We start from the raw sequence: 26137 nt of genomic DNA, 5'->3' as shown, positions 1-26137 counted from the left end.
TCGAAATCCCAGCCCTTGTGCCCCCTGCCCCCGGGTTTGGCTTCCCCGTGCCCTGCGGGGACCGGCCCAGTGACCTCCCAGCCCATGGCCTGGCAGCCCCACAATGGTGGCTGCTCCCCATTTCTGAGCCCTCTCTCCACCTGCTGCTTTTTTCCCCTGGGGTGCGTGTTTTAAGCTGGACCAGCTTCCTGAGCCAGTTTGTGAAGGGGTTGGTGGCACCCACCAGCCCTCCCCAGGAGGGTTTCTCTGCTCCACGTGTGTCAACCGGGCCCACAGCCCCCCATTTTTAATGGCATAAAGAAAGGCACGAGGCTGAGCTCCACTCCTTGGCTTTATCAACCAACGAACAACAGCAAGTCACTCTCACACGCACTCCTGCCCAGCACGGGGGCAGGAAAGCTGAGCTCAGAGGCTGGCACACGCAGGGGCTCAGCGAGGGCTGGAGGCCTGGGCAGGCTCTGGTGCTGCCCTATATGTCCTCTAGGTCCAGGAAGAGATCGCGGACTCTGCAGTGAGGGATGGAGAGACACTGCAGCCCCACAGCAGCCTCACATCCCCCCCGCCTTACCAGGGTACCAGGGGACAGAGCAGCAGCTGGCAAAGGCAAAATTCAGCTCTTCCCCGAAACTGGGACCTTCGTCCCCCGAACGCCCCCGCACAGTCTGTATAGTGCCTATAGCCACACCAATTAAAGGTAGAAAAAGCACTGGAACCATGGCCAGGTCTGTGTCCTCCCACCTTCCCCAGATGTGTCCATCCAGCCCTGGTATCACCCCCTCCACCCCAGTCACTCTTTCTGGGGACAAAGCCACACGCTGGAAAAGCAAAACAAGGAAAAAAACCCACATGCCTCCTGGGAGGAGGGGTCCCTGCCTTAGGTCAATGCTGCAAAAACAAGGCTCAAACAGCTACCCGCCAAAGTAAATGCCCTGGGTGGTGCAAGGGAGCTTTCTCCTTACGTCAGGCACCAGAGAGCACGTTTCCTCTCAGGCAGCAACATTAAGGGGGCTCCCTCTGGCAGACAGAATGCAAACAGAAGCGTGGGGGGCCTATAAGTCTACTCTGGCTTTATAGAGAATGCCCTTGACCACCCAAATACGGATGGGAGGCAAATCAGGACCCCTCCCTCCTCCACAGGAATTGCACACCTGCATGCAAGTGGACAGCGGACATTTCTACAGGCTTAAGGCTTGGCTCGGTTCATGCTGCCCCTGCCCGTGCCCCCTCGGGCGCTCTCAGGCTTGGTACAGGGGCACCACACGGTCAATGGGCCCCCGGCAGATGGGGCAGAGGCGGGTGGGCAAGGCCTGGAAGCAGCGGAAGCAGCAGCAGATGTGGCCGCAGCCCAGAAGGACGCACTCGCGGGGCCGCGTCAGGCAGACCACGCAGGAGTCCTCCAGCCCCACATCCCCGGCCTCCTCGCTGTCCGGCTCCTTGTCCTCGGGCTTCTGCTTGAGGCGGATGTGGCGGTAGGCACGGCACAGGGCGTGCAGGAGGACCGCCACGCCTGCCACGGTGCACAGCACGGCGGCCCCCTTCCAGAGCCTGCTGGCCGACTCCAGCTCTGCCAGCACCGTCTGCCAGTCCCCCAGGCACAGGAAATACTCGCCCCCCCGGTCGGGCGGCTGGAGGTGCAGGGAACCGTCGGGGTGCAGGGCCAGCTCCCCGATGCCTGTCAGCCCGGCCCCCACTCGCAGCATCTCCTCCGTCTCTAGGATGCCCTTGGGTTTCTCCCCGCTCAGGTAGTGGCCCAGCAGGTCGCGGAAACCATGGGCCGGCTGCTGGAACCGCTCGTACACCATCTCCAGGGGCAGGTGGACGGCTCGGAGTGGGCTCTCCACGCTCACCTGCGTCACCGCCTCGGCATCTGGTGAGGCCAGCAAGAAGGGGACGGTGTAGACCTGCTCTGAGAGCACCCGCTCGCTCTCGCTCCTGCAAGCAGCCAAGAGGACAGCGCTGATAATATGGACAACCTGGGACAACCCTGAGCCTTCAGGGGCTGAAGCGAGGGCAGGGAGCAGAGCCTGTGACCAAGCTGCCTCTTGCCTCTCAAACAGCCCCAGAGGAAGGGGGGGCTGAACCCACCGGTGCAAGCCAACCCCTGCTGTCCCACCACATCGCTCACCAGTTCCGGGCCAAGCTGTTCCAGATCAGCCGATGCTCTTTTAGAAGCAGTTTCTGGATCACACCCTGCATGTCCTCCTGATAATGGCTGGACAGCGCGGCCTTGGCTGGCAGCACTATGCCTGAGGGTGAAGGGATGCATCAGAGCCAAGGGAGGAGAGCCCCAGCCGCTGTGCCCCGTGTGGGGGCCACGGGGAGGCCTTACCTTCCAGGGCGACGTAAGACAGGCACCTCCCATCAGCTGCAGACACCAGTGCTGGCAAATCATCATCAACCTGGAGCTTTGGGGCCTCCTGGAAGATCAGGGACCGAGTGTGAGCAGCGGCGGGGGAGACAGGCTGGCGGGCACAGGGTTGGTCACGTGTGGCACTGGGGGTGTCTTTGGCAGGATGTGACCTGCCTGGTCCTGGGCCTCATGATGCAAATGGAGGATGCAGTGATCAGTAAGGTGCACCCAAATCAAGGGCTCTGGGCTGGACAGTGTCGGACAGTGGGGATGGGATGGTGGGCAGGAGAGAGAGCTGGAGCAGGGGAATGGGCAGCGAGGGACAGAGCAGTACCCAGCCCTTTCCGGCTACCTGGATGCGTGCTGCGACTCTGGCTTTCTTCCTGTACAGGTAGTAAAAGAGGCCGGAGAAGGCAATGCTGGAGCCGAGGCACAGCAGCTCCCCAGGCGTGATGGGCAGCGTGTCCATGGTGCCAGGCGTGGGCAGCACGTCTGCAAGGCGAGGGTGTCGGCAAGGGGACAGGGCTGCAGGGCAGGGATATCCCCGCCTCCCCGGGGTGCTGCTGCCCTAGAGTCAAACCGGCCTGTGACCCCAGTCGGGGCCAGATCGGCTTAACCCCAGTAGCCAGCGCCGCCCGGGCCCAGCACCAGGCCCAGCACCCAGCACCCATCCCCGGCCCATGGCCCAGCACCCAGGATCTGGCCCAGGCCCAGGCCCCGGCCTAGTTGCCAGCCTGGACCCAGCACCCAGGACCCAGGACCCGGCCCGGCCGCCGCCGCCGCCGCCGCCGCCGCCGCTCACCCCGGCTGCCGCGGCGCCCTCCAAAGCCAGAGGCGCCCAGGCCCGGGCCCCGGCCCCGCCGCGCTGCCTCCTGGGAAATGGAGTGCGGTCCCCGCGCAGCGGCGGCGCCAGCCTCCCTGTGCCGAACTACAACTCCCGTCGGGCCTTGCGCCAAGCCGCCTGCGTGCCGCCTCGTCCTGTCGCCGCCAGGACGGCAACTCTCGGCGGCCTTTGCACCGCCCCGCCCTCACGTGACTACTCGCGCCTGCGTGCTGGGGGCGGTGGGGTCAGCATGGCTGCTGGGGTGTGAGGGGCCCGGTGTGGGTCGGGAGGAAGGTTGTGGGTCCCAGTATGAAGGCTGGGGTATTGGGGGGGGGGGAAGGTTGTGGGGGTCCCAGTGTGGAGGCCAGGAGGCCTCAGCACCGGCTGCTGCTCCAGGTCCCCAGACTGGTTTAGGGGTGCGAAGCCATGGGGAAATGGGGGGCAGCTGGGTGGTGTGGGCCGCCATGAGAGCCCAGCGAGGAGGGAGGGAGCTGGGCTGAAGATTTCAGCTCTTGTCTTTTCCTGTGCAACATCCTCCCCTTTCCTTCCCTAGAGACGACAGCCGTGGGGGCCCTTCTGCAGTTCGGCTCCGCTCGGGGCTTGGTCGCTGTTTGCCACCCTGGGTGGCTCCATGCTGCTCCTCGCTCCCTGCCTGCCGGCCAGGCTGGAGGGACAGTGCCTCCGAGGCTTGCCTGGGAGGGACCGGCTCTGCGGATAAGCCTGGCCCTGCCATCGTGTGAGTGGGAAGTGGCTTATGCATGGGATTGTAGCTCTGGTTCCTCTGGAAAGCGTCTGTCTCCTGGCATCATGGGCTGGGGCTGGATCCGGTGCCCTGCTACTGGGAGCGGGGAAGGCCAGGCAGCCCCCGGGCGTCAGGCTGCTGCAGCACCCTTGGTTTTACCTGCCACTCGCATTCCCCATTGGCAGCTTCACAGCAAGTTTTGGGGAGGGCTTTTGCAGCAGGTTTTGGGGAAGGTTTTTGCGGTGGGTTTAGCAGGGCCATCAGACATTTCCGGGCAGAGCTCTTGTTTTCCTAGGCATCATCTCCTGAAATGGCTAGTGCTCCATGGGGCCTCTCTCGCAGGGACCCACCTCTCTGCCCTCAGTGCCCTCTGGATGCCTTCGGTCTGTTCTCACCCCAGTGCCGATGTGTAGCATAAGCAGCTGCCCCCACCGTGCCAGTGGTTTAGGGGGTGATATGCCTCCCTGTCCTCCGCATGCTGGCTTGACCCCAGCCAGGACACCCAGGCAGAGGCAGGCTGTGTTGTGCCTGCTTGGCTCCGTGACTGCCGTATTCCCTTCCTGGAACATCTTAGAGGCCATATCCTGTCCGGGAGGCCTCTTGTCCCTTGGGATGTCTTGTCTCCAGCACGTCCCTTAACCTCGTGCTTTTGAATCACTGTCTGGGCGTGCAAATGTCCTGGATGCTATCTCTGCCCCGACACCGCAAAGGACTTGGAGCCGCTGGAGTAAGTGGAAACTGCTTTTAATCATTAAATAAATTCAGCAACAGCCACCCACAGCTGAAGGCACCAGTTCCCTTTGCCACCCACTGGTCCCAGCAGACGTGGATGGGGAAGCCAAGCTGGTTCAGGAGGGGATCGAGTTAAGAGAAGGAGCCGGGCGGCTCCAAACCTCGCAGCTTCGTCTCCAGCAGCCCGGGACTGCGTCCCTGGGGTGGGCGGCAGGTTGGGGCAGCAGAAGCAGAGGGGGGCTTGGCTCTAACACTGTCCATGGGGCCCATCTAACCTGCCGGCTCTGGGGGGAGTGTGATACTGAGTGGGCTGAGCCATGCCCATCTCTAGGCACGCTGGGGTTGGGGGGCAGAGCTGCGTTTCTGGGGTGCCGCGGCTGCTCTGCCAGCTGTGCCTGTCTGCCAGCTTTGGATCAGCGCTGCAGTGAGTGGGCACAGCAGCGCCGGTCCATGCCCGGCACGGGGGCTGCGTAAACTGGCGTGGGGGTGATGGGGTGATGGGATGGGGGCGGGGGGCGAGGAGCTGGGATGAGGGGGCAAGGTGGTGTGCGTGCGTGGGGAGGACCACGATGGACAGTAACCGGGAGGCGGCCCCTCTCTCTGCCCGTGGGCCAGCTCCGACGCCCGGGCAAAGGCGGGGGTACAGATGGGCACGTGTCCCCTCTGTCCCCTGCACCGTCCCTGGCCTGGTGCGCTGTCCCTCTCCTCACCACACCTCACAGTGCTTGCCGGGGTTCATGGGTGAGCCCAGGGGGCAGCCAAAATGTTCAACAAAGTCCCGGGAGTTGCTGAGGGTGCCGATGACGCGGTACTTGTCAGGGCTGTGCGGATCAGTGACCAGCCCTTCGTGGGAGCTCTCGGGCGTCCGGACGGAGCACCACACCTGCCGGAGGGGGAATGGCCTTAGGGACGGGGACAGCCCTGCTGGGAGCAGCGGGGGAAACGCTGGGCTGGATGCCTCCCCTGGGCACGGCTCCTGCTTCCCGAGCAGGATGGGGAGCTGTGGAGGGGCACCAAGGAGCTAGGAAGGGATGGAGCAGCTGGGCATCTCCAAGATGCCTGTCCTGCTCAGCAATACCTGTGCGAAGCCCACGAAGAAGAGCTGGTGGTTGGTGAGTCCCAGGGCCGGGAGGCGTTTCTCTTCCCCATTCTTCTGCAGCCAGGACTTGTAGGCCTGCGAGAGAGGCACTGTGAAGGCCGGGACGCAGCGGCGGGGGGAGCCAGGCGCTGTGCCTGCCGTGGCGGCCGGCAGAGCCACTCACGTTGTAGGCCGCCTTGAGTCCGCCGTTGTCAGCGATGTTCTCGCCCAAGGTCTGCCGGCCGTTCACCTTCTCGCGGTGCACGGTGTAGCGGCTGTACTGCTGCGTCATGCACTCCGTGCGGTTCTTGAAGGCCTCCAGCGAGGAGTTCTGCCACCAGGGCCGCAGGTTGCCCTCCTTGTCGTACTCCCGACCTGCGGGGTGGAGCCGTGGGGCAGCGGGACCAGGGGCACAGGGCCCGTGCCCCGGCCAGCCCCCACCAAAGGGGGTCCCAGGACAGGGCTTGGTGGGGTGTGTGTATAGTGCTGCAGGGATGGACTGGGGGACATCCAGGGCACTTGGAGCCTTAAGTTCATGCCAAGCCCTGCACCTTGGGGAGATGGTGTCTCCCACCCCTACTCCAGGCAGTCTCTGACCCGGGGCTCGGCTATGTGCTTCGGTCCCCGAGCACCCCTTGGTGTCCCCCTGCTGCCCCAAGCTGGATTCGAACCCACAGCCTCTGTGACTCCAAATTCCCCCATTGCCCCCAGCTCATCCCCACTGGCTCCAGGGCCACGGTGAAGGCACAAAGCAGAGCAGATGTGAGAGGGACCCGTCCCGTGCCCCAAAAAGGAGGATGAGGAGGAGGTGGCGGGGGGGCCACGGGCCACGCAGGGGGCTGCAGGGTGGGGGGCCCGAGCTGCAGACACCATGTCCTCACCAAGCAGATGGAGCGAAAGCTGCACAGAGAAGCCGGGGGGAGGTATCGGCGGGTGCCACCTGGGGAGACAGGATGATAGAAGGGGAAGCCAGCCAGCCGGGGGGTGCAGGGGCGGCCGGGGGCACGAACACGCATGATGCAATGGATGGCAAAGCGGTACCCCCGTGCACCTGCAGCACCCCTCTCCCCATGCCGAGGGCCCGGGGTGGGCAGGGGGCCTCCGGGGTGGCAGGAGGTGCTATGGGGGGCGATGGGGGCCTGGGCCGGTGGAGCCCATGGGCTCTCACCTTGGTCGTCAAACGCGTGGGTCAGCTCATGCCCCATCACCACGCCGATGCCACCAAAATTGAGGGCTCTGTGAGGCAGCGGGAAAGAGCCAGGTTAGTGTGGGGGGGGTCACACCATCTCAGCCTCTCATTTGGCTACCTCTGTGTCCTGGGAACTGCCACCATGTCCTGAGCCCCCCCCTCCATGTCCTGGGTACCCCCTCTGCATCCTGGGCACCCCCACTACGTCCTGCGCACGCTCTATCTGGGCACCTGCTGAGACTGCTCTGCTTGGCACCCAACCTGGGGGTAAGCTAACACCCGCTGGGAGTGGGCCCTGCCTGGGGACACTGGTGGCCCCATAGGAACTTGGCAGGCCATTGCAGATGCTGGATGTAAAGCCTGGATGGACCTTCACCCACCAGGACTTTCTTTCCACGGTGGCTGTGGCAGCACTTCCCTGTCAGGGAGGGGTGAGTATGGGTTCTGCAGGGTGCCAGCTCTGATCCCAAGGGCTGCAGCTTGCCTTCTCCCCTCTGTGTCCCCTGCTCTTTGGAGATGTCCCCTGGCCCCATGGCTGTGCTCACTTGGGATGGTTGCGGGCGTAGAAGGGGGCCTGCAGGATGCCAGCGGGGAAGACGATCCCATTCTTGGTGGGCAGGTAGTAGGCGTTGACGGTCTGCGGGGTCATGCTCCACCTACGGCAGGGACCAGCTGTGCCAGGCATTGGGGGCAGAGCACAGGGCAGGCAGGGCACTAGGCACAGGCAGGGATGTGTCCCCCCTCCCTGTGTCCCCCAGGACCCTCCTGTGCCATCCCACCCCCGAGTGACTTGCCCCCTTGGTATCACCTGTCCCTACTGTCTCATGAGCTCCCTCCATGGCTGCCTTGCTGCCCCATGGTGAGACCTTCTCCCCTTGGTGAACCTGCACCATGAGGGCCGTGCTGGGCGAGCAAGAGGACAGCGCCATGCTGGGACTGGCCCTCTCCCTTGTCTCCCATCGCCCCCCACCCCAGGCCCTCCTGCAGCCTGACGGCATGGCTGTGCCCCCCAGGGGAAGCAGCTCCTTACTGGTCCCGATTGGGGGGTTTCCGGAGCTGGTCGGCCATGACTTTGGCAGAGAAGTTGTAGAAGTTGAGCATGTTCTGGAAGAAGGAGTCCTCGGAGACCTCGTACTGGGAGGAAGAGGATGGGATGAGGATGGAGCCCAGCTCAGGGCTGTTCTCCTCCACCGTGACTGGCTGCGTGGGGATGTGCTAGGTACCAAGATGTCTCTTAATGTCCTTCCCTGCCATGCTGGCCTCCACCTCCTGGCCCTGCTGCCCAAACGGGTCCCTGGCAGCATACTCCCTCCATGGGGCTCTCCAGGGCTGGGCATGAGCGGGGGGCCTGGACCCCCTCCCTGTGAACCAGGTGCCCTCCTACCCCATCATAGACATCGTCCAGCTCCTTGTTGTCCAGGATGAAGTCCGGGAAGCCAATCATGTCATAGATGGCATCCGCCTGCATGGGGAGAGGCAGTGCCTGGTGGTGAGGTGGGACCTGGGGGTTTCCCAGGGGGTCTCCCACCCACTGCCCTCCTCGGGATCAGGGACAAGCCTGTCTCTCTGGGTCACCTTCTCCTTTGCGGCCTGTCTGGTCTTCTCATCCATCCAGTCAAGCTGGTCCAGGGACACCTCGAAAGCTGTCCGGATTTCGCTGATCATCTCCTCAGCCTGGGGATGGAAAGGAATGAACCCCCAACCCGCTACCCGCAGTGCCAGGCTGTGCTTGCACCCTGTGCCACCCGCTGGTGCCCCTTGTGCAGGGACAGGTTGGTCGGGCTGCAACTGTGGGGAACCCCCAGGGGCAGTGGTGGGGATGGGAGAGGGCAGAAGTGTCCTCACAATGGCCTTGCTGTCCCGGTCGAAGGTGGCTTTGACGAAGAGGGAGCCCAGGGCGAAGCCCAGCGTGTCGTCCGTGTTGGAGATGCAGGTTTGCCAGCGGGGCGTGCAGGACTGTGAGGAGCGAGATGGGAGTCTGTGAGACTCGCAGGAGCACCCCAACACCCCAATCCTTCCTCTGATCCCCTCCCTGCCTCCTTCAGCTCTGTCCCTTGGCAATGGGGGAGATGCTCAGCTGCTTAAAGCCCTGCATCCCAAAAGACGGTCCATGGGGTGTCTCTGCAGCATCCTGTGTCACTACATCCCAAGGGCATCCCAAGGTCAGAGGTGGCCCCAGCTGCCCTTGTGTTAGTCTGGGCCGTGGGTGGAGGCGGCCGGTTCTGTGGCCCCCTGTTACCTTCCTGGTGCCATAGAGTGTCTCCAGCAGCCTCTCCTGGGCTGTCTCAAAGCGCTGGTCCAGGCTGGAGGCTGTTTTCTGCACCAGGTTCCAGATCAAGTAGTTGTTCAGGATGCTGTGAGGGGCAGAGAGATGCCATGGCTCGCCACGGCCACAGTCCACAAGGGATGCCCCCAGCCTCCAAGCCAGTGGCCTGCCCAAAATGTGCCCCTGCCATGGGTTCAGCCCTCACGGGGCCTTGTGGGCGCCTTACCTCCGGTCGGTGCCGTTGATGAGGTCAGAGACCTGCTGGAGGTAGGCGTCCCCGTACACCACCACGGGCTCCGTGTCAGCTAGCTCCAACGGGGCCAGGGCGTAGGCCAGGTAATCCAGCCAGTCGATGGCGGGGGCCAGGGCCTGCGAGGACACAGGGCACCCAGGCGCTCAGCACGGCTCTGCCCCATCCTGCCAGGCACAGGGAGTGGGGGCTCTGGAGGGCACGTGGAGGGATTGGGGACTGGGGACTGGGACCCTCAAGAAGGTTCCTCACCACCCCAAATCCCTTCCTTGCTATGGGCCTCCCTTCTGTGGCTCCCTGCAGCTCTCAATGCTCCAGGCCAAGGAGAGGGGCCCCCAGTTCCCCCCTATGCCCAGTGAGGGGGTCAGGGAGCCCTCCAGTGAAGAGTGGTCCCCCCAAATCCTAATGACAAGGTGAGGACCACCTCACTCCCAACACCCAGCACGTGCAGGATGGACAGGGCTGCTGAAGGGGGGGGGTTTCTGCCCCTTGGGGGACAATTCTGTGTGTCCTTGGGGGGCAATGCTGGGCATGGACCCCCTTGGTGCCCTTCAGGACAATTCTCCCAGGCTACTCCCTGCTGATGGGGACCCCAGGCCATGTCAGGCTGTGGCCATGCCCACCTGCAGCTCGGCGATGCTCATTTTGTGGTAGATCTTCTCGTCATCCCGCCGCTCAGCCTGGGGCACGGTGATGTTGGCCAGCTGGGTTTCGAAGTCCAGCACCTGCTGCATCTGGAGCTGGGTGGGCTCCTTGGCACCCCCCAGCAGCATGCCCAACTCCACCATGTAGTCCAGGTACGCCGCCAGGACCTGGCAGGACCCCAAGCCCCACGCTCAGTCACATCTCTGGGCTCACCTCTGTCCTCCCCTGATTGCCCCCATGCCATCTCCACGGAGGCTCAGACCTGCTGCCTGCCAGGGCACCGTGCCTGTTCCAGCCCTGATGGGGTGCTGGGTGTATCCTGGCCCCATTTGCATGCAAATGCTGTGAGTTTCCCCGTTTGGTGCTGGCAGGGCCCCAGTCTCACCTTCTCGTTGGCTGTCTTGTTCAGGTAGTAATCCCGGGATGGGAGGAAGAGCCCCGACTGGTCCACCTGGGGGGAAGAGAGAGGCAGCATGAACAGCCAGTGCCCACCGGTGCCCATCGTCCCTTGCTGCCACGGTGCTGACCTGGATGATGTTGCTGTTGGAGCTCTTGGAGTCTGTGCCCACATACACCGTGAAGAAGGGGGTGGCCCGGTACGTGCCAGACACCATCTTGAGGACCTCCATGAAGCTGGTCTGGTTCCAGGGCCCAGTGATGTTCCAGCCGCCAATCTGCTGGCAAATGGACCCGGTGCCTCAGGGGCTGCCCCATGCTCCCAGGGGACATTTCCCTCTCCAGTTACCCAAACAACTGGGAGATGTGCCCAGGCCTGGCTGGGCTGAGACCTGACCACTCATCTCACACGTGAGCAGCTGCCTGCTGTGCCCACCTTGTCGATGAGCTCCATGAGTGGCTGGGAGCCCAGCTCTTCTATCCTCTGCTCCTTGAGACAGGACAAGTAGTACCGCTGTGTCTTCCTCTCTGCCTCGCTGCTGGAGTTGAAGGTGGCGTTCTCTGTGGGAGGCCGCGCGTCAGCCCCGAGTGCTCGTGGCCGGCGCTTGTGCCAGCCCGCTGGAGTGCCCAGGCTCGGCCATGCTTTGGGGGCACGGAGGCACTCGCAGCTGGGGCTGTGCCAGTCCCAGGTGACTGCCGCGGGACCCCCCATGCCCACCTAGGAGGTGCTTCATGATGGCCTGGTTCTGGTCCCAGATGCTGTTGAAGGTGCTCCACTTGGAGCGCCCATTGGGCAGCGGGTTCCTCTTGATCCAGCCCCCGCACGAGTACTGGTAGAAGTCCTGGCACGGGTCTGTCTCCGAATCCAGGGCCTCCAGGATCTTGCTGGCCACCCGGACGCAGGCGTCCGTCAGACACGTGCTGTGAGAAGGATCTGGCAGGGAAGGCATGCCCGGGGGATGCATGTGTGCAGGGGGGAAACTGAGGCATGGAGTGGGGCAGAGCTGGGGCAAAGCCCTCCCTGCCTCTAGCCTTCCCTCTGCACCCTGTGGTGGGCAGTGACGGCCGGGGCGAGTTGGGGGGCTGGGGTCGCTCTTTGGAAGAGCATCCAGACTGGGGCACAGTGTGGCAGCACATGGCATGGGTCACCCATGGTTGTCCCTGCAGTGGGACACCCACGGGCTGGGCACAGCCCTGGAGGAAGGTCCCTTGGGGGGATGTTGAAACCGAGGAGCTCAGCCAGCCCACTGGAGGTGCAGGAGTCAGCCTCGGGGATGACCCATCCCTCCCCGTCCTGCCATCCTCACGGGCGGGGGGACGTTGCCGCCACCGTGGCATGGGGCCTGGAGGCCCTTCCTACCTCTGCGGTACTGGACGGCCAGGGCGACAACGGCGACGCCGAGCAGCAGGGCCAGGGAGACGGAGACGGCGCAGAGCACCAGCTCCAGCTGGGTGCGGGACGCCAGGCGGCTCAGCAGCGGTGCCGTCCCCTTCTGAAACCCCACCTGGGCGGGGGGCACGGCTCGAGTCACACCCGGCGGTGGAGAAACCTGCCACCTCTGCACCCCGCTACTTCCCCACGGCTCCCGGGTGCCCCAGCTTGGCAACGCGTGGGGCACGGAGAGGTGCGTGGGGATGACGATGGGGACCAGAGCAGCACTGCCTGGAAGGGACCAAGGAGGGAGAGAGCCGGGCACCTGCGTATCCCTGCCGGGAGATGGGGCATCCCTCCGAGGGGCCGGAGGCACTGAGCTGGCGGCGGGTGCTGGCGGCCCCCCAGCAGCAGCGAGGGACTCTGCCCTGGGCAGCCTCTGCCGCATTTTGGCTGCCTCCCAGCGCAGCCCAGGGAAGTGCCAGGGCCGCCTTGGCTCCCGGCCCCAGCTCCCGTGCCCACCCCAGCACAGGCAGACTCGGGAAGATGGGGGGCTGAGGGAGGGGAGGGAGGCACGGAGGGGGGCTGTGATTTTGGGGCAGAGCTCACCTCCACGCTGTCGGGAGAGGCGCTGCCGTCCCCCGCCGGCTCGGGGCCCTCATCGTCCTGCAGCGTGGCACGCTTGTAGTCGGGCATCTGCGGGGGGAGAGCGGGCTGGGCTGGGGCTGGGGGGTGCGTGCTCGGTGGCGCGGCTCCTCCTGGCCCCCACCGGTGCTCACAGGGACAGTGGGCCCCCGCCCAGGCAGGTGCATGGGGTGCCGGCGTGGGCCCAAAGCCCCGCGGTGCCCCAGGCTCTAGCCACGGCCCCTTAGCCTTCCTTGCCCTCGGTGCCCCTCCTTATCCTCCCGGGAGGCGAGGGGGTCCGGAGCGGCGGCTGGAGCATCCCTCCGCGTCGCCATGGCGGCCAAGGCATCAGCCACCGACAGGTGCCACATCGCTGTGGAGACGAGGTCCCCGTTGCCAGGCAACCGGCCGCACCGTTGCCTAGCGCCGCGCCTCGCCCCTCCCCCCTGCCTGGAACTTTCCACGCAGATGTGCGCGGGCCCCGAAACATCTGGAAGCGCCTCTGGCCCCAGCGGGAGACCCCGGCCCCCGGCTGACCCCACGCGCTCGCCCGCGGGCAGGCAGGGCCTCCGCGGGGGCTGAACGTGGGGACAAATGCGAATTTTCGGCAGGTCAGGCTAGGATCCCCCGCGCAGCAGGCTTTCCGGGGCAGCCCTGCAAGGGCTCTTTGCACCAAGCCAGATGCAAGGGCTGCCAAGAAATCAGCTAAGAAAGAAGCAGTGGAGATGAGCCAGAAACATGAGGGGGGGATGAGCTGGAGGAAAAGGCTGGATGCTTCGATGGAAGAGAATCAACAATGCTGCTGGTCAAAGCCATCCTTAGGCTTCAGAGTTAACGCGCTGGTGGGTTGTGGCTCACCCTTCTTGCCCAAAGCCGCAGACTCGGGCAGATGCCGTGGGGCTGCCTGCGGGCCTGGTGTGGAGGACTGCGAAGGAGTCGGGGGCATGGGGAGGATGCTAGGAAGGGGGTGAAGTGGGGCAAGTGCCCCCTGCCCAGCTCCTGCCTGCCCTGCCCTGCTGGGGTGGGGCCTCTGCGAAGGGCCGCCCAGGCAGGGACCCCCGCGAGGTGCCTGGGAGCGGCAGCTGGCAGGAAACCCCTCGCTGGGGCGGGTTCCCGGGAGCCGCCGGCGTCTCCGAGGGCCGGCTTGGCGTCTCGCGGCAGCTCGGCGAGTGGGGCTCCCCCCACGCGGGCTCCCCTGCCTGGGCTGGCCCCGTCCGGCTGGTCCCCTCCACCACAGCCCTGCGAGCCCCAAGGCAGCCCGGGGCCGGGCCGGCACAGGGGTCGCAGTGCTGGGGCTCCTGCCGCCACCTCGCTCTGGCCCCTCGCAGCCAAACCCTGCTCCCTCGCGGGGTGCCAGCGTGGGGCCCCCGCAGTCTGCCCCCCGGCTGCTCCACGCCCCTCGGAGCAGGGCTGGGGGCCCCTCGTGCCCCCTCCCCAAACTGGCCCAGCTCCCCTGCCCTGTGCAGGCACAGGGCACAGCCATCCCTTCGCCCCCCCTCCCCGCCCGTGGAGACGGGTTCCTCCGGGGGGGTCTGCCTTGCCCCCAGCCCCTCTAGCCCCCCCGTTTCCTCCAACTCCCAGCCCCATCCAGCCCCTCTGCATCCACTGCTCTCATCCCCCAGCTCCCTGAGCCCCCCCAGAGCCTCCCAGGCTCCTGGGACCTCCCGGACTCTCCCAGCTCTTGGTGCCCCCCAGCTCCCTCGGGGCAGCCCCCCCGCACCCCGGGGCTCCTCTCCGCCAGCTCTCCCCGCCCCTCGGCGCCCAGCCCCTGTCCCCCCCGTGCCCTCCCTCCCCTGTCCCCGTCCCCCCCTCCGTCCCCCTGTCCCCCCCCCCCGGGCCCGGCCGCCGCCGCCGGCACTCACGGCGTGTCCGAGCTCCTGCAGGGCCACGTTCATCCTGGCCATCCCGGGCCGCCCCTCCCGCCTAGCTCCGCTCCCCGCCCGGGCCGCGCCGGGCCCCCGCCGCCGCCGCCGCCGCCGCCGCCGCCGCCGCAGCGCCGCCTGCCTCCGCCGCCGCCGCTGCCATGGCCCGCGCCGCCGCGCCGCCCCCGGGGCACCGGCGCCGACGGGGCCGACGGCGGCCGCGCGGCCGGGAGGGACGGGGCCCGCGGAGCCGGGCTGCCTGGGAGCCGGCTGCGGCCGGGACCCGGCGGCGGCGGCGGCAGTGGGGACACGGGCTTGCGCAGCCCGGCCGCTCCGCTCCTCCCGGCCCCGCCGCCAAGGTGACCGCGAGGGGCCGCGCCCGCCCTGCGCACGGGCGGGGCCACCGGCACCGGCACCGGCACCGGGAGCGGCACCCGCAGCTGCCCCGGGAGCAGCGCTTGCACTGCACCCGCGCCGGCACCGGCAGCAGCACGGCGCGGGCACCGGCGCTGGCACACTGACACACGTACCGGTACCGGCACCGGGCTGCGGCAGCCGGGTGCGCACAGCGGTACCGGCCCGGGCACCGGCAGGGCACCGCGCTGCACCGTGCAGCACGGCACCGGCACCCGGCTGTGCACACCGGGCAGAGACCGCACACAGCCGCAGCAGCACAGCCCCGCACCGGTGTCTCGGCACACGCACAGGTGGCGGCACGGAGTCGCACACGCTGATACACCAGCACACGCACAGGCATACACACGCTCGCAGACACACACGCACCCCGCCCTGATACACCAACGCACAGGCGAAAGCGCACACACACACAGAGGCCCGTGCCAGCACGCACTGACACAGGCGGTCGCACACACGCAGGTGCACACACAACCACTCCCAGCCCCATGCAGCCAGCGTGTCTGCCCGCCGCTCACAGCTGCCCTTGCACAGCTGGGCGCACAGCCTCACACCCCAGCTCACACACCCAGGCACCATCAGCAACACCCCAAGCAGCAAACGGTATGTGACCACCTGCCAGGGGTGAGGCGTCCCTGGAGAGCACCCGCCTTGTGCGTGGGGTGCGGGGGGCGGTGCTGGGGGTGTCAAGGCGCAAGGACCTTGGGGGCCACCTACACTGTGGCTTCAGGCAGTCTTTCCAGGGGACCCTGCAGCTGGGGCAGCTCTGGGCACATGCTGGCACTGCCCTTGGCACGGTGCTGTGCACTCACAGCCTCCCGCCTGCTCGCAGGTGTCGCACACACACACACACACACACACACACACACACACACACACACACACACGCATTAAGACCCGCATGCACACACCAGCCCAGCGCTGTGGCACCCAGCGCGTGTTGCAGCAGCGATGGCTTGACACCAGGCAGGGCCAGGGGTGCCACCGTGGGGCTGACTGTGCCCCCAGCACAGGGTGACGGTGGGATTTGCTCCCCCCAGCCACCTGTGCGAGGTCCTGGGGCTGGGGGGCCGGCTCGGGGGGCAGGCGCGGGTGTGCATGGCCTGTGCACAGAGGTGTGCAGTCACCCGCCCGGGCCTGGCGGTGCGCGGGCGTGAGCCCCGGGGCGCACGGCGGTGGCACCTCGCACGAGGGGCGAGAGCAGCGCAAAGAGCAGCGTCTGCGGCCCCGCAGGTGCGGCTGAGCCGGGGGGAGGCCCGGGGTCGGGTGTGCGCGGTGCAGGGGGTGGTGGCGGTGCCCGTGGGTGCCCCGTGGGGTGCTCCCGCTGCGCGGGGCTGGCCCCGGGATGCCGCCGCTGCCGGGGCTCCTGCCTCCGGGGTGCCAGGGCTGCCGGGCGCCCCAGCCCGGGCCGCCGGTGCTCCTGCCCGCCTCGGCCCCCCGGCCCCGGCCCCGGCCCCCCGGCCCCAGCCCCGGCCTCCCGGCCCCGGCCCCGGCGGTGCTCGGCGCTGCGCCCCGGCCGCGCCACGTGGGAGACGCCCCGCCCCTGCCCCCGCCCCCTCGAGCCCGGCCCCGCCCCCTCGGCGCGCGACGGTGGCGTCAGCGCGGCGGCGGGCGGCGATTGGATCGGGCGGCGGCGCAGGCGCGGAGCGCGGCCGGTGCGCGGCGGAGCGGCCATGGACGCGGGCGGCGGCGGCGGGCAGAGCCGGGTGCAGGGCGGCCCCGGGGCGGGCGGCGAGGAGAAGCCCACGCCGCCCTGGGGCAGGGACCGGCGGGACCCCCCCGCGGGGCCCGAGAAGGAGCAGGAGCTGGTGAGCGCCGCCGCGCCGCGCGCCCGAGCTGAGTCACGGCCCGGCCCGGGCCGCCCCGCCGCCGCCCCCGCCCGCGGCGGCCCGACGTCACTGGGACGGGGCGTGACGTCAGCGGGGTGGCGGGCCCCCCGCCGGGCGCCTGTGACGTGCCTGGGGTGCGGGGGCGCCCTGCGGAGGGGGCGTGTGACGCGAGCGGGGTGAGGGGCGCCCCTTCTGGGAGGGGCCCTGACGTCACGGGGTGCCCAGGTGATGACGCTGAGGGTTCCCTGCCCTGCGGGGGGCGTGTGAGGGGGGCTGCTGCGGACCGCGGGGCATGACGTCACTGGGGACATGCGATGTAATCGGAGTGTGCAGGTGACAGCGGGGACCGAGGTGGGGTCCCTGCTGCTATGGTGTGGGGGTGGCACCAGGGGCCCCACAGGGTGTGATGTCACTGGAGGCATGTAATACTGGGGGTCGGTGACCTGTGATGTAATCAGGGTGCGCATGTGACATCAGGGTCTGAAGCAGGGTCCCATCTGGTGTGGGGTGGGGATGTCCCTGGGGTTGGGGGCTGTGCAGGGTGCCCCGCTTAGGGCTCCGACCTGGTGGGTGCGTGGGAGCCAGCTGCGGGGCCGCTCCCCGCCGTGCCCCTCTTTGTGGGGTGCCCCGATGGGTGAGGGGGGCACTGGCTGCAGGCTGCTCTGGGGCAGGGTGGTGCCCTGTGGGGGCTGCCGCAGGGTGTGTGTTGCGGAGACAGCCCAGCACCCCGAGGTGACACCCGCCCCATTCCTGCGATGCATGGAGGGAGGCAGCCACCCCGGGGCACGTGGGGCCTGTAGGCTAAAGCGTGAGGGCACCCAGAGGTCCAAACAGAGACCCCAAAAGGGGAGTGGGGGCTCATGGCAGACTGACATCCACCCCCGTGGAGAAGGAAGCTGAGGAGAGACTTTCTGAGAATAAAGTCAACAATCAGCAAAACCTGTCCCCAGCGAGGAGGAGGGAGGCAGTCCCTTCTGCTACCTGTCCTCCACCAAGGGATACCAGTGACCCCCCCGCCGTGGTGGGAGTCATGGGGGACTCCAAACCTGTGGAGGGAGGAGGAGTCCAAGTCTTCAGTTCTTGGGAAGATTGGAGGTGGGGGGAAAGCCATGGACCAAAACGTTTCTTAGGGCTGTGCTGACACCTCCCCGTGTACAGGGGTTGGTGTCATGGTACCCTGGGGAGGAGGTATGCTCTGGAGCTGGGGGTGTCTGTGCTGGGCACCCTTAACTCTGCCTTCTTCTGTGTCTCGTTGCAGTCTGAGGAAGACAAGCAGCTGCAGGATGAGCTGGAGATGTTGGTGGAGCGCTTGGGGGTAGGTTTGCAATTTGCCCCTCAGCGAGGAGCTGTTTTGCTGGGAGCCCTGGACGAGACTTGCTTCTGCCCGTGCTTCAGTTACAAGCAGTTGTTTCTCATGCTGTGGAGATGGGGGGTGTCTCCTTGAATGTCTCCCCCTTGCCTGTCACAGCGATGTCTGTCACCCGGCCTTGGTGCTTGTCTGACCTGTGTCCGCGGGACCTGTGCCGCCTCCTTGTGCTGATGACTTTATCCCCCTGCTGTGCCTCCTCCTCAGCCCTGGGAACCCACTTACTTTGGCTCAGGGAGTTGCCGTGGGCTTGGCAGGGCCGGAGTTTGTCTGCTTGATGCGTGTGTGCACAGTGCTTGTGTGCTCACCCAGATGCCTGCTTGGGACCGGGGAGCAGGGCGGGGTTCTGTGTGGCACTGGGCTGTTGCTGCCCTTGGAGAGGTGGTACCATGGCGTAGGGCTGTGTGATGCCAGTTTCCTTCCCAAGTGTGTGACTCGGCTCTTCCTGATCGTGGAAGATGTCCGTGGTGGTGTTGCTGGAGGCCGGGCTGCCTTGGAGGGTGGTCAGCTGGACGGCCGTCGGGCAGGGGGACACTTTGCTCGGATCTGGATGCTGTGTTTGGGAGGGCAGGTGGGGTGGCGACCCAGGAACCAGCCCCTGCTTGCTGACAGGCAGTTTCCCTCTGCAGGAGAAGGATACGTCCCTCTATCGCCCTGCCCTGGAGGAGCTGCGGAGGCAAATCCGTTCTTCCACGACCTCCATGACCTCTGTTCCCAAACCCCTCAAATTCTTACGGCCACACTATGGCAAGCTGAAGGAGATCTATGAGAACATGGATCCCGGAGAGAACAAGGTAAATGCTCTTGCCTCGACCATCCCATGTGGCTGGAGGGCAGCAGGACAGTGCTGGGGCAGGTGACCTCAGAGCCCTGCCAGACTGTGAGGTGTAACATCGACCTCCGTGACTTGCGTTGGTGAATTATAACTTGCCAGGGCCATGCCTGCACTGTCTGTGATTGCTTGTGGGTGCAGGGAGGGTGTTCGTGGTTGGTGCGGGCTGCCCTCCCTTCCCCATGCCCAGGGTGCGTCTGAGCGTCCGGTACTCTTCCCGCAGCGTTTTGCAGCAGACATCATTTCTGTTCTGGCCATGACCATGAGCGGGGAGCGCGAGTGTCTGAAGTACCGGCTGGTGGGCTCCCAGGAGGAGCTGGCGTCTTGGGGGCATGAATACGTCAGGTAAGGCAGGGTGGGAGCAGGATTCAGAGGGACAGGTGCTCCGGGGAGCTCCCGAGTTCCTCGACCCGGGCCCCTTCCGGGAGGTGTCCCCACTCACGGGGCTTTGGCTCAGCTGTCCCTGTCATGTCTGTGCGAGTGTTGCCTCATCCTCTGTCTGCAGTGGTCTGCCAGCTGCAGAGATCTGCTGCCAAAGAGAAGCAAGGTGCCTGGCCTCTGTAATCTCTGCTCTTAACCCGCTTCCTCCCATGGGTTTACCATAAGCTCTCGCAGGAATGCGGAGCCCCCTTAAACAATACATGGCCCCAGCTCGCTGGCAGCAGCTGCTCTGTATCCTTGGGGCTGAGCCAAGCTGGTTTCTGTGGTGTTGACATCCCTCTGTCCCTGCAGACACCTGGCAGGGGAGGTGGCCAAGGAGTGGCAGGAGATTGACGAAGCTGACAAAGCCCAGAGGGACACGCTTCTCACCCTGGTCAAGGAGATCGTCCCCTACAACATGGCTCACAATGCGGAGCACGAGGCCTGTGACCTGCTCATGGAGATTGAGCAGATGGACATGCTAGAGAAGTACATCGATGACAACGCCTACTCCAAAGTGTGCCTCTACCTGACCAGGTGAGGGGGCTCAGCAGGCCGCAGGGCTAGGGGGCTGACAGGCCTGTGCCTTGTCCTCGGCAGGCCGGGGCTGCCCTGCCTCACTGTCCGATGTGGTTGCTCACCCTCGTGTCCATCTCCTCCTCAAAGCTGTGTAAGCTATGTCCCAGAGCCTGAGAACTCAGCTCTCCTGCGCTGTGCCCTGGGCATCTTCCGCAAGTTTAGCCGTTACCCTGAAGCCCTGCGCCTGGCCCTGATGCTCAATGATGTGGAGCTGGTGGAGGATATCTTCACTTCCTGCAAAGATGTGTAAGTGGAGACTTGCTCTGCTGTCCACAGGGCCTTCACTCATCATGGTGGGGTGTGGCTCCCTTGTCCAGCCAGAGCTGGGATGGATCCTGCCACCACCAAAGGTGTCTGGCGGTTTGGGCAGAGACTCTTGTCTCTAAAGTCAAGAGGGGCAGGAATGGGTGGTCTCTGGACTGTTTCTCGTGTGCCTGAATAGCAGGGCAGGTTGAGGGAAGCTGGGATACATGTCTGTGCTGGTTGGTTAGCATGCGTCTCTGCTGGGACTGGCTGGGGTCTGGGCACTTGTGAAACCTCCTCCCTCTTTGCAGAGTTGTCCAGAAGCAGATGGCTTTTATGCTGGGCCGCCATGGTGTCTTCCTGGAACTGAATGAGGATGTGGAAGAGTATGAGGACCTAACTGAGATCATGTCCAATGTCCAACTCAACAGCAACTTCCTGGCCTTGGCCAGAGAGGTGAGTGTCCTGGCTGGGAAACAGTCCCTGAACTGTCCCGGACTATGGTCTGGCCTGGCCCTGTGCCCGACAGTAACAGCTGGGAAAGAGATGCTTCATCCCCATCAGCTTGGCCAGGTGATGTCTGGAGAGAAGGCTGCCCTTGCGGGGCAGCTGCTGTGTGGTGTGCCTGCTGGGAGGTGGTAACTCCTTCTCCCCTTGTCTCTGCAGCTGGACATCATGGAGCCCAAAGTGCCAGATGATATTTACAAAACCCACCTGGAAAATAACCGTAAGGGCTTGTGTCGCGGCCTCTGTCATCCCTGCTGTGGGGAGTTCCTGGGGCTCTGAGGCGTCTCCTGGCAGTGCAGTGAGCCTCTGTCTTGGGGTGGGCAGACAACTCGCCTGGTGTCTCTGGGCTGCCCACGTGGAGCATCCTCAACTGCCTACGGTGGATTTGGGCTCCTCCTTGCTGCTGGTTGCGGACGGGCCCTTGTCCTCCCCAAGGCACAGGGCAGTTGTATGGTGGAGGGCTGGGCAGCGAGACATGCTGGCAGGGCCGTTTCGCTGCCTGGCTCACCCTGACGTCGTTCCCCAGGGTTCGGGGGCAGCGGTTCCCAAGTGGACTCAGCGCGGATGAATTTGGCCTCCTCCTTTGTGAACGGCTTTGTGAATGCTGCCTTTGGGCAGGACAAGCTGCTGACGGACGATGGCAATAAATGGTTGTACAAGAACAAGGACCACGGTGAGGGAGCTGGCTGGGCAGGGGTCGGAGGTGCCCCTAGACTACCCTGCTACCTTGTCCCCCTTGGCCCTGCTGGAGGTGGGGCCTGTTGGGCACAGCTCTGTCAGCCCCGTGTCCCTGGCCACCACCTCCCTTTGGCAGGGCACATTGGTTCAGGGGCTGACGTGGGCTCTTCTCCCCTGGAACTGCAGGGATGCTGAGTGCTGCAGCCTCGCTAGGCACCATACTGCTGTGGGACGTGGACGGGGGGCTCACGCAGATCGACAAGTACCTGTATTCCTCAGAGGATTACATCAAGGTCAGTGGCACCCATCCCAGCCCAGGCTGTGCCCAGGGCTTCTGCTCATATTGCTGCATGGGGTGGCCCTGCTGCTGGTTGGGTGTGCGGCTGTCTTGGGGGAATGGCTGACCTCGTCTTGGTCTGCTGTGTGGCTTAGCCCCTGTCTGGAGGAGGGGTTTGGATACCCCATGTGTCCCAGATGTTTGCGAAGCTCACAGCAAGGCTGGCAGCTCTTGGGGACTTCGTGGGGATGTGCCCTTGTTGCAGAGCTGCAAGCTTTGGTCTGCTGAGCTGGATCCAGGGCTACATTGCTCACTTGGACTTGCAGTACTGACAGCAGGCGAATGATGCCAGCTTGTCCATTCCGGGGAGCGGGTGTAAGCTGTGAGGTGACATTAGTCACTGGTTGGTAGAGAGCTACGTACGTCGGTGGTTGGTGTGTGACGGTGCCTCTGCCTTGCAGTCGGGAGCCCTCCTGGCCTGCGGCATCGTCAACTCAGGTGTGAGGAATGAGTGTGACCCTGCCCTGGCCCTCCTGTCTGACTACGTCCTCCACAACAGCAACACCATGAGGATTGGAGCCATTTTTGGGTAAGAGCTTGGCCCCAGCCTTTCCCGACTGTCCAGGGCAGCACAGCTCCCTCCTAATGCTCCTCTGGGCTCTCTGCAGGCTGGGACTAGCCTACGCGGGCTCCAACCGTGAGGACGTCCTGACTTTGCTGCTACCTGTGATGGGAGACTCTAAGTCCAGCATGGAGGTAGGGAGTGAAGCAGGGTGTGTGTGGGGTCCCTGCTTCCCCACCTGGTCCCGGGCAGCTCCTGGGGATACAGCCAGTCCTGCAGCCAGTTTGGGCTTTGGGAGCAGGGCGGCGTGTCCTTGCATGGTACTGGGCGGTGCTGTAAGAGCATGACCCTGTTTTCCCCCTCTTGAGCTACACCTCCAGGTTAGGGTTGGTGCTGATGCAGCAGAGTGGGAAGCAATCAGCCCTGCCAGTACCCCAAATTTCTGCACAAAGCAGGGACCAGGGGTGCCCTGTGCTCTTCCCAGCTGAGCAGCCGTTGAACTGTGTGGGCCTGTGCATGGAGCTGTGGGCCAGCTCACTCTGGGCTGTCCCTGCAGCATTCTCCTTCTATACTTCACCAGGTGGCTGGTGTGACTGCCCTGGCCTGTGGGATGATATCTGTGGGTTCCTGCAATGGGGATGTCACCTCAACCATCCTCCAGACCATCATGGAGAAATCAGAGACAGAGCTGAAGGACACATATGCCCGGTGGCTGCCGCTTGGCCTGGGCCTGAACCACTTGGGTAAGGCCGGGCAGTGCCAGCAGTCTTGCGGGTTGGGGACTGGGAGTGGAAGCATCCCTCAGCCGCTGTGCTCTGACCACCGCACCTTCCTACCTTGGCAGGGAAGGGAGAGGCGATTGAGGCCATCCTGGCAGCGCTAGAGGTGGTGTCAGAGCCATTCCGCAGCTTTGCCAACACACTGGTGGACATCTGTGCCTATGCTGGTGAGTTGGGCTGGCCGAGGCGGCAGGGGAAGGTAGGAGCAGGTCCTGGGCCCTCCCTCTGCTGATCTGACCAGCTGCTCTCTCCACAGGTTCAGGGAATGTTTTGAAGGTGCAACAGCTCCTGCACATCTGCAGTGAGCACTTCGACTCCAAGGAGAAAGAGGAGGACAAGGACAAGAAGGACAAGAAAGAGAAAGAGAAGAAAGAGAGCTCAGCTGACATGGGGGCCCACCAGGTGGGGAAACCTGGGCTGGGACCTCTGCCTCTGGGGGCAGGAGCTGGCTTTTGGGGGAGTTTCTCAGCCTCCTGTGGGATTGGGGTTGGAAGAAAACAGCCCCCAGCAGGATCCCCTGCTTTCTCTACCCCACTGGGCTTGGGGTGGGCACAAGGGCTGTAAGAACCTGGTTTGGGGGCTGAGTGCTCCCTGCCTGCTCCTGGCTCAGTGCCTCTGTCCCTGCAGGGCGTAGCAGTGTTGGGGATCGCACTCATCGCCATGGGAGAGGAGATTGGTGCCGAAATGGCCCTGCGCACGTTCGGCCACCTGGTGAGTGACGCTGGAGAGACAGCGCGGACCAGGGAGGGGACCTGGGGTTGGAGAGACCAGGTCTTGCCTTGCATCTGTGTGGGCCTTGCTGCCCTCGGTAAGCCAGGCTATGGGCACCCCACAGTGGTGCCCTGCCACTGCCTGGGGTCTAACGCCCACCCTCCCCTCTGTGCAGCTGCGGTATGGGGAGCCGACCCTCCGCCGGGCTGTGCCCCTGGCCCTGGCGCTTATCTCGGTCTCCAACCCCCGACTCAACATCCTCGACACCCTCAGCAAGTTCTCCCACGATGCTGACCCTGAGGTCTCCTACAACTCCATCTTTGCCATGGGCATGGTGGGCAGTGGTAAGCCTGGCGGGGGGATTGCCTGCACCCCCTGCTTGGGGTGTCCTGGTGTCACCGCGGGGGGCATGGCAGCCGCCATTCCTTTGGCTCTCGTGCTAGACTATCAGCACCGGCTGGGGACCCTGCCCAGGTACTTTGCTGATCAGAGGGATGGACAAGGCGTTTCGGGTGGAGGGAGCGGGGCTTGCTGGAAGCTGGATGTTTGCCCGTCCCAGGGTTTGTGGCTGGATGCCCTGCACGCTGATGAGGGGACGGTGGAGAACCAGGGCTGTGTTGGCTGTTTACCCTGATGTCTGCCTCACCTCCTCTTCTCCAGGTACCAACAATGCCCGGCTGGCAGCGATGCTGCGGCAGCTTGCCCAGTACCACGCCAAAGACCCCAACAACCTCTTCATGGTGCGGCTGGCCCAGGTGAAAATCCCAGGCTCGCTGCTCGTGGAGGGGAAGGAGAGGTTGGGGTGCCCGTCCTGTGCCGGGGGGGGGGGGGGTGCTGTCCCTGGGCTGTCACCTCCTTGGCTGGCAGGTCTGAGGGGTCCCAGGCACTGCCCCACAGCTCTCACGTGCTTTCTCTGCCACATCAGGGGCTGACCCACCTGGGCAAGGGGACACTTACCCTGTGCCCCTACCACAGTGATCGCCAGCTCATGAGCCAGGTGGCTGTGGCTGGGCTGCTGACTGTCCTTGTGTCCTTCCTGGACGTGCGCAACAGTGAGTACTGTGGGGACACCCCCCTCCCTGCCTCCTTTGCCCTGTGGGGTGGGCCCTGACCTGCTGTGACCCGGGACTCTTATGTCTCCCTTCCAGTTATCTTGGGCAAGTCCCACTATGTTCTCTACGGGCTCGTTGCTGCCATGCAGCCCCGCATGCTGGTCACCTTTGACGAGGAGCTGCGACCTCTACCTGTGTCGGTTCGGGTAGGACAGGTAAGGGGGCGGCCAGAGCCTGGGCCAGGGTGCTTGGAGTCCCTGTGTGGTCTTGGCCTTCATCTTGCTCCTCTCTTGCAGGCTGTGGATGTGGTGGGCCAGGCAGGAAAGCCAAAAACCATTACTGGCTTCCAGACTCACACAACGCCAGTGCTGCTGGCGCACGGAGAGCGGGCAGAGCTGGCCACAGAGGAGCACGTGCCAGTGACACCCATCCTTGAGGGATTCGTCATTCTACGCAAAAATCCCAACTACGACGTTTGAGCCACCAGGGAATGGGGAGGGGATGGGGGACAGGATGCCGGGGGGGAGTGGTTGCAGGGGGAAGGTGGTTTAATTGGTTGTTTTTGTTACTGAGAGTCAAGGAAATAAACTATGTGGAGATTCTGGTGCTGCTGTGCTGTCTCTGCGTAGGGGTCACAGGACGGGCTCTCGTCCCCTCCGCCCTGTCTGGGCCAAGCCCACTGCAGCGAGGCCGTGTCCCAAGATCTTCCCCCAGCCTCAGCAAAGAGGAATTTGCTGCTGCTGGGTGCTGTCACCCTTTCACGTCGCCCTAGCTGAGCCAGGCTACCCTAGGAGGGACCCTTGGGTGCTGGAGCAGGCTGGGACCCCCTTAAAGTTACCCTTTCTCCACTGCTTGTGTCTGGGCAGTGAGGGGCAGCTCCCCTGGGTGCTGCTGCACTCTTGGGCATGGCTGATGCGCCCAGGGGCTGGGTGCAGCGCAGGCCCCAGGAAGGAGGAGGTGAAGGCAGAGAGCCCCTGTGAGCTCGCCTGCCACCATGGGGTGCCATGGCCGTGCGGGCTGCCAGGCTGCTGTGGGTCTGGGCCTTACGCTGTGGGGCTGCTCTGGCTTTGGTTTCTCGCTGCCCTGCGTGCGGCTGTGCCCCCGCGGTGCCTTGGGCCCGGTGCGGCAGGGTGTGCCCGCCTGGCGCCCACGCCGGCGTTGTGCAACTTCCCTCCCGCTGAGCCTGCGCCCGCCTCGGCGCAGCCTCCCTGCCCGTGGTGGGGTGGGTGGGGGCCTGGTGCTGCCCATCCTGAGCTGGGTCTTTTGTCATGGGGAGTCTCTGCTGGCTAATAGTGGGGCTCAGCTGCTCCCGGGGCAGCTCTGTGCTGGGCTCGGCTGCCAGCGTTCAGTGCAGCTCGTGGGAGTGCGATTCCTTCGGAGCCCCGGTGGGACAAGGAGCAGGGTTAAATATCTTGGGACAAGCTGAAGGAGATGGGGGGGGAATGTCTTAAGAAAGAGAGGAAAACCCCGTGCTGTTTCCAAAAACACTGGTGTCAGCACCCTGCTGCACGAAGCCGGGTGCCCTGCTGGAGCCGTGCCACTGTTTGGCGAGCCGTGCG

The 26137-nt window shown here is 65.0% G+C and overlaps 3 protein-coding genes across 6 annotated transcripts; 1 reads left to right on the top strand and 2 right to left on the bottom strand.

Moving 5' to 3' along the window:
* Positions 1-318: 318 nt before the first annotated feature.
* Positions 319-4087, bottom strand: LOC112980189 (mitochondrial ubiquitin ligase activator of nfkb 1-A-like). The gene is made up of 6 exons (XM_026094868.2): positions 4075-4087; positions 3153-3377; positions 2703-2842; positions 2330-2417; positions 2126-2246; positions 319-1932 (listed from the first exon to the last, which is right to left on the bottom strand). Exons 1-6 carry the CDS (start codon positions 4085-4087, stop codon positions 1236-1238), a joined length of 1284 nt encoding a protein of 427 aa, XP_025950653.2. The 3' UTR covers positions 319-1235.
* Positions 4088-4643: 556 nt separating this feature from the next.
* On the bottom strand, positions 4644-14456 carry ECE2 (endothelin converting enzyme 2). Of its 4 annotated transcripts, none has more exons than XM_064516702.1 (19): positions 14330-14456; positions 12453-12539; positions 11832-11976; positions 11190-11405; positions 10908-11032; positions 10603-10752; positions 10461-10526; positions 10054-10242; positions 9407-9549; positions 9154-9268; positions 8760-8870; positions 8490-8588; positions 8299-8376; positions 7945-8048; positions 7460-7570; positions 6894-6961; positions 5910-6100; positions 5726-5821; positions 4644-5530 (listed from the first exon to the last, which is right to left on the bottom strand). In XM_064516702.1, the coding sequence occupies exons 1-19, from the start codon at positions 14369-14371 to the stop codon at positions 5354-5356; spliced, it is 2313 nt and encodes a 770-aa protein (XP_064372772.1). In that variant the 5' UTR covers positions 14372-14456; the 3' UTR covers positions 4644-5353. The 4 variants fall into 4 exon arrangements, 2 of the variants coding, with proteins under 2 accessions (XP_064372772.1, XP_064372773.1); XM_064516703.1 differs by having other exon boundaries at positions 10603-10749; XR_010390473.1 differs by lacking the exon at positions 4644-5530 and adding an exon at positions 6607-6665.
* A 1887-nt stretch (positions 14457-16343) lies between these two features.
* Positions 16344-25182, top strand: PSMD2 (proteasome 26S subunit ubiquitin receptor, non-ATPase 2). Its single transcript, XM_064516701.1, has 21 exons — positions 16344-16551; positions 17831-17887; positions 18568-18732; positions 18994-19115; positions 19503-19727; positions 19857-20015; positions 20324-20468; positions 20679-20739; positions 21046-21192; positions 21384-21490; positions 21936-22063; positions 22143-22230; positions 22617-22779; positions 22881-22982; positions 23072-23217; positions 23443-23526; positions 23702-23870; positions 24187-24281; positions 24452-24578; positions 24675-24793; positions 24875-25182. Exons 1-21 carry the CDS (start codon positions 16417-16419, stop codon positions 25055-25057), a joined length of 2727 nt encoding a protein of 908 aa, XP_064372771.1. The 5' UTR covers positions 16344-16416; the 3' UTR covers positions 25058-25182.
* The last annotated feature ends 955 nt before the right edge of the window (positions 25183-26137 follow it).

This window comes from Dromaius novaehollandiae, chromosome 9 (genome assembly GCF_036370855.1).
Source record: "Dromaius novaehollandiae isolate bDroNov1 chromosome 9, bDroNov1.hap1, whole genome shotgun sequence".
NCBI classification, from domain to species: Eukaryota; Metazoa; Chordata; class Aves; order Casuariiformes; family Dromaiidae; genus Dromaius; species Dromaius novaehollandiae.
Note: the sequence above shows the minus strand (reverse complement) of the source record. Positions and strands in the feature narration are given on the sequence as shown.

What these genes read in the sequence shown, in the direction of transcription:
- LOC112980189 (XM_026094868.2), bottom strand. An exon ending in AGGGCGCCGCGGCAGCCGGG is followed by an intron (nt 2,843 to 3,152) that starts GTGAGCGGCGGC and finishes CTCGCCTTGCAG; the next exon opens with ACGTGCTGCCCACGCCTGGC. An exon ending in GTCTTACGTCGCCCTGGAAG is followed by an intron (nt 2,247 to 2,329) that starts GTAAGGCCTCCC and finishes CTTCACCCTCAG; the next exon opens with GCATAGTGCTGCCAGCCAAG.
- ECE2 (XM_064516702.1), bottom strand. Translation starts at nt 14,371, where the DNA reads ATGGCCAGGATGAACGTGGCCCTGCAGGAGCTCGGACACGCC. An exon ending in ACAAGACAGCCAACGAGAAG is followed by an intron (nt 10,243 to 10,460) that starts GTGAGACTGGGG and finishes GGGTCCTGCCAG; the next exon opens with GTCCTGGCGGCGTACCTGGA. An exon ending in CCACGCGTTTGACGACCAAG is followed by an intron (nt 6,101 to 6,893) that starts GTGAGAGCCCAT and finishes TCCACCCCGCAG; the next exon opens with GTCGGGAGTACGACAAGGAG.
- PSMD2 (XM_064516701.1), top strand. Translation starts at nt 16,417, where the DNA reads ATGGACGCGGGCGGCGGCGGCGGGCAGAGCCGGGTGCAGGGCGGCCCC. An exon ending in CCGAGAAGGAGCAGGAGCTG is followed by an intron (nt 16,552 to 17,830) that starts GTGAGCGCCGCC and finishes GTCTCGTTGCAG; the next exon opens with TCTGAGGAAGACAAGCAGCT. An exon ending in TGGGGGCATGAATACGTCAG is followed by an intron (nt 19,116 to 19,502) that starts GTAAGGCAGGGT and finishes CTGTCCCTGCAG; the next exon opens with ACACCTGGCAGGGGAGGTGG.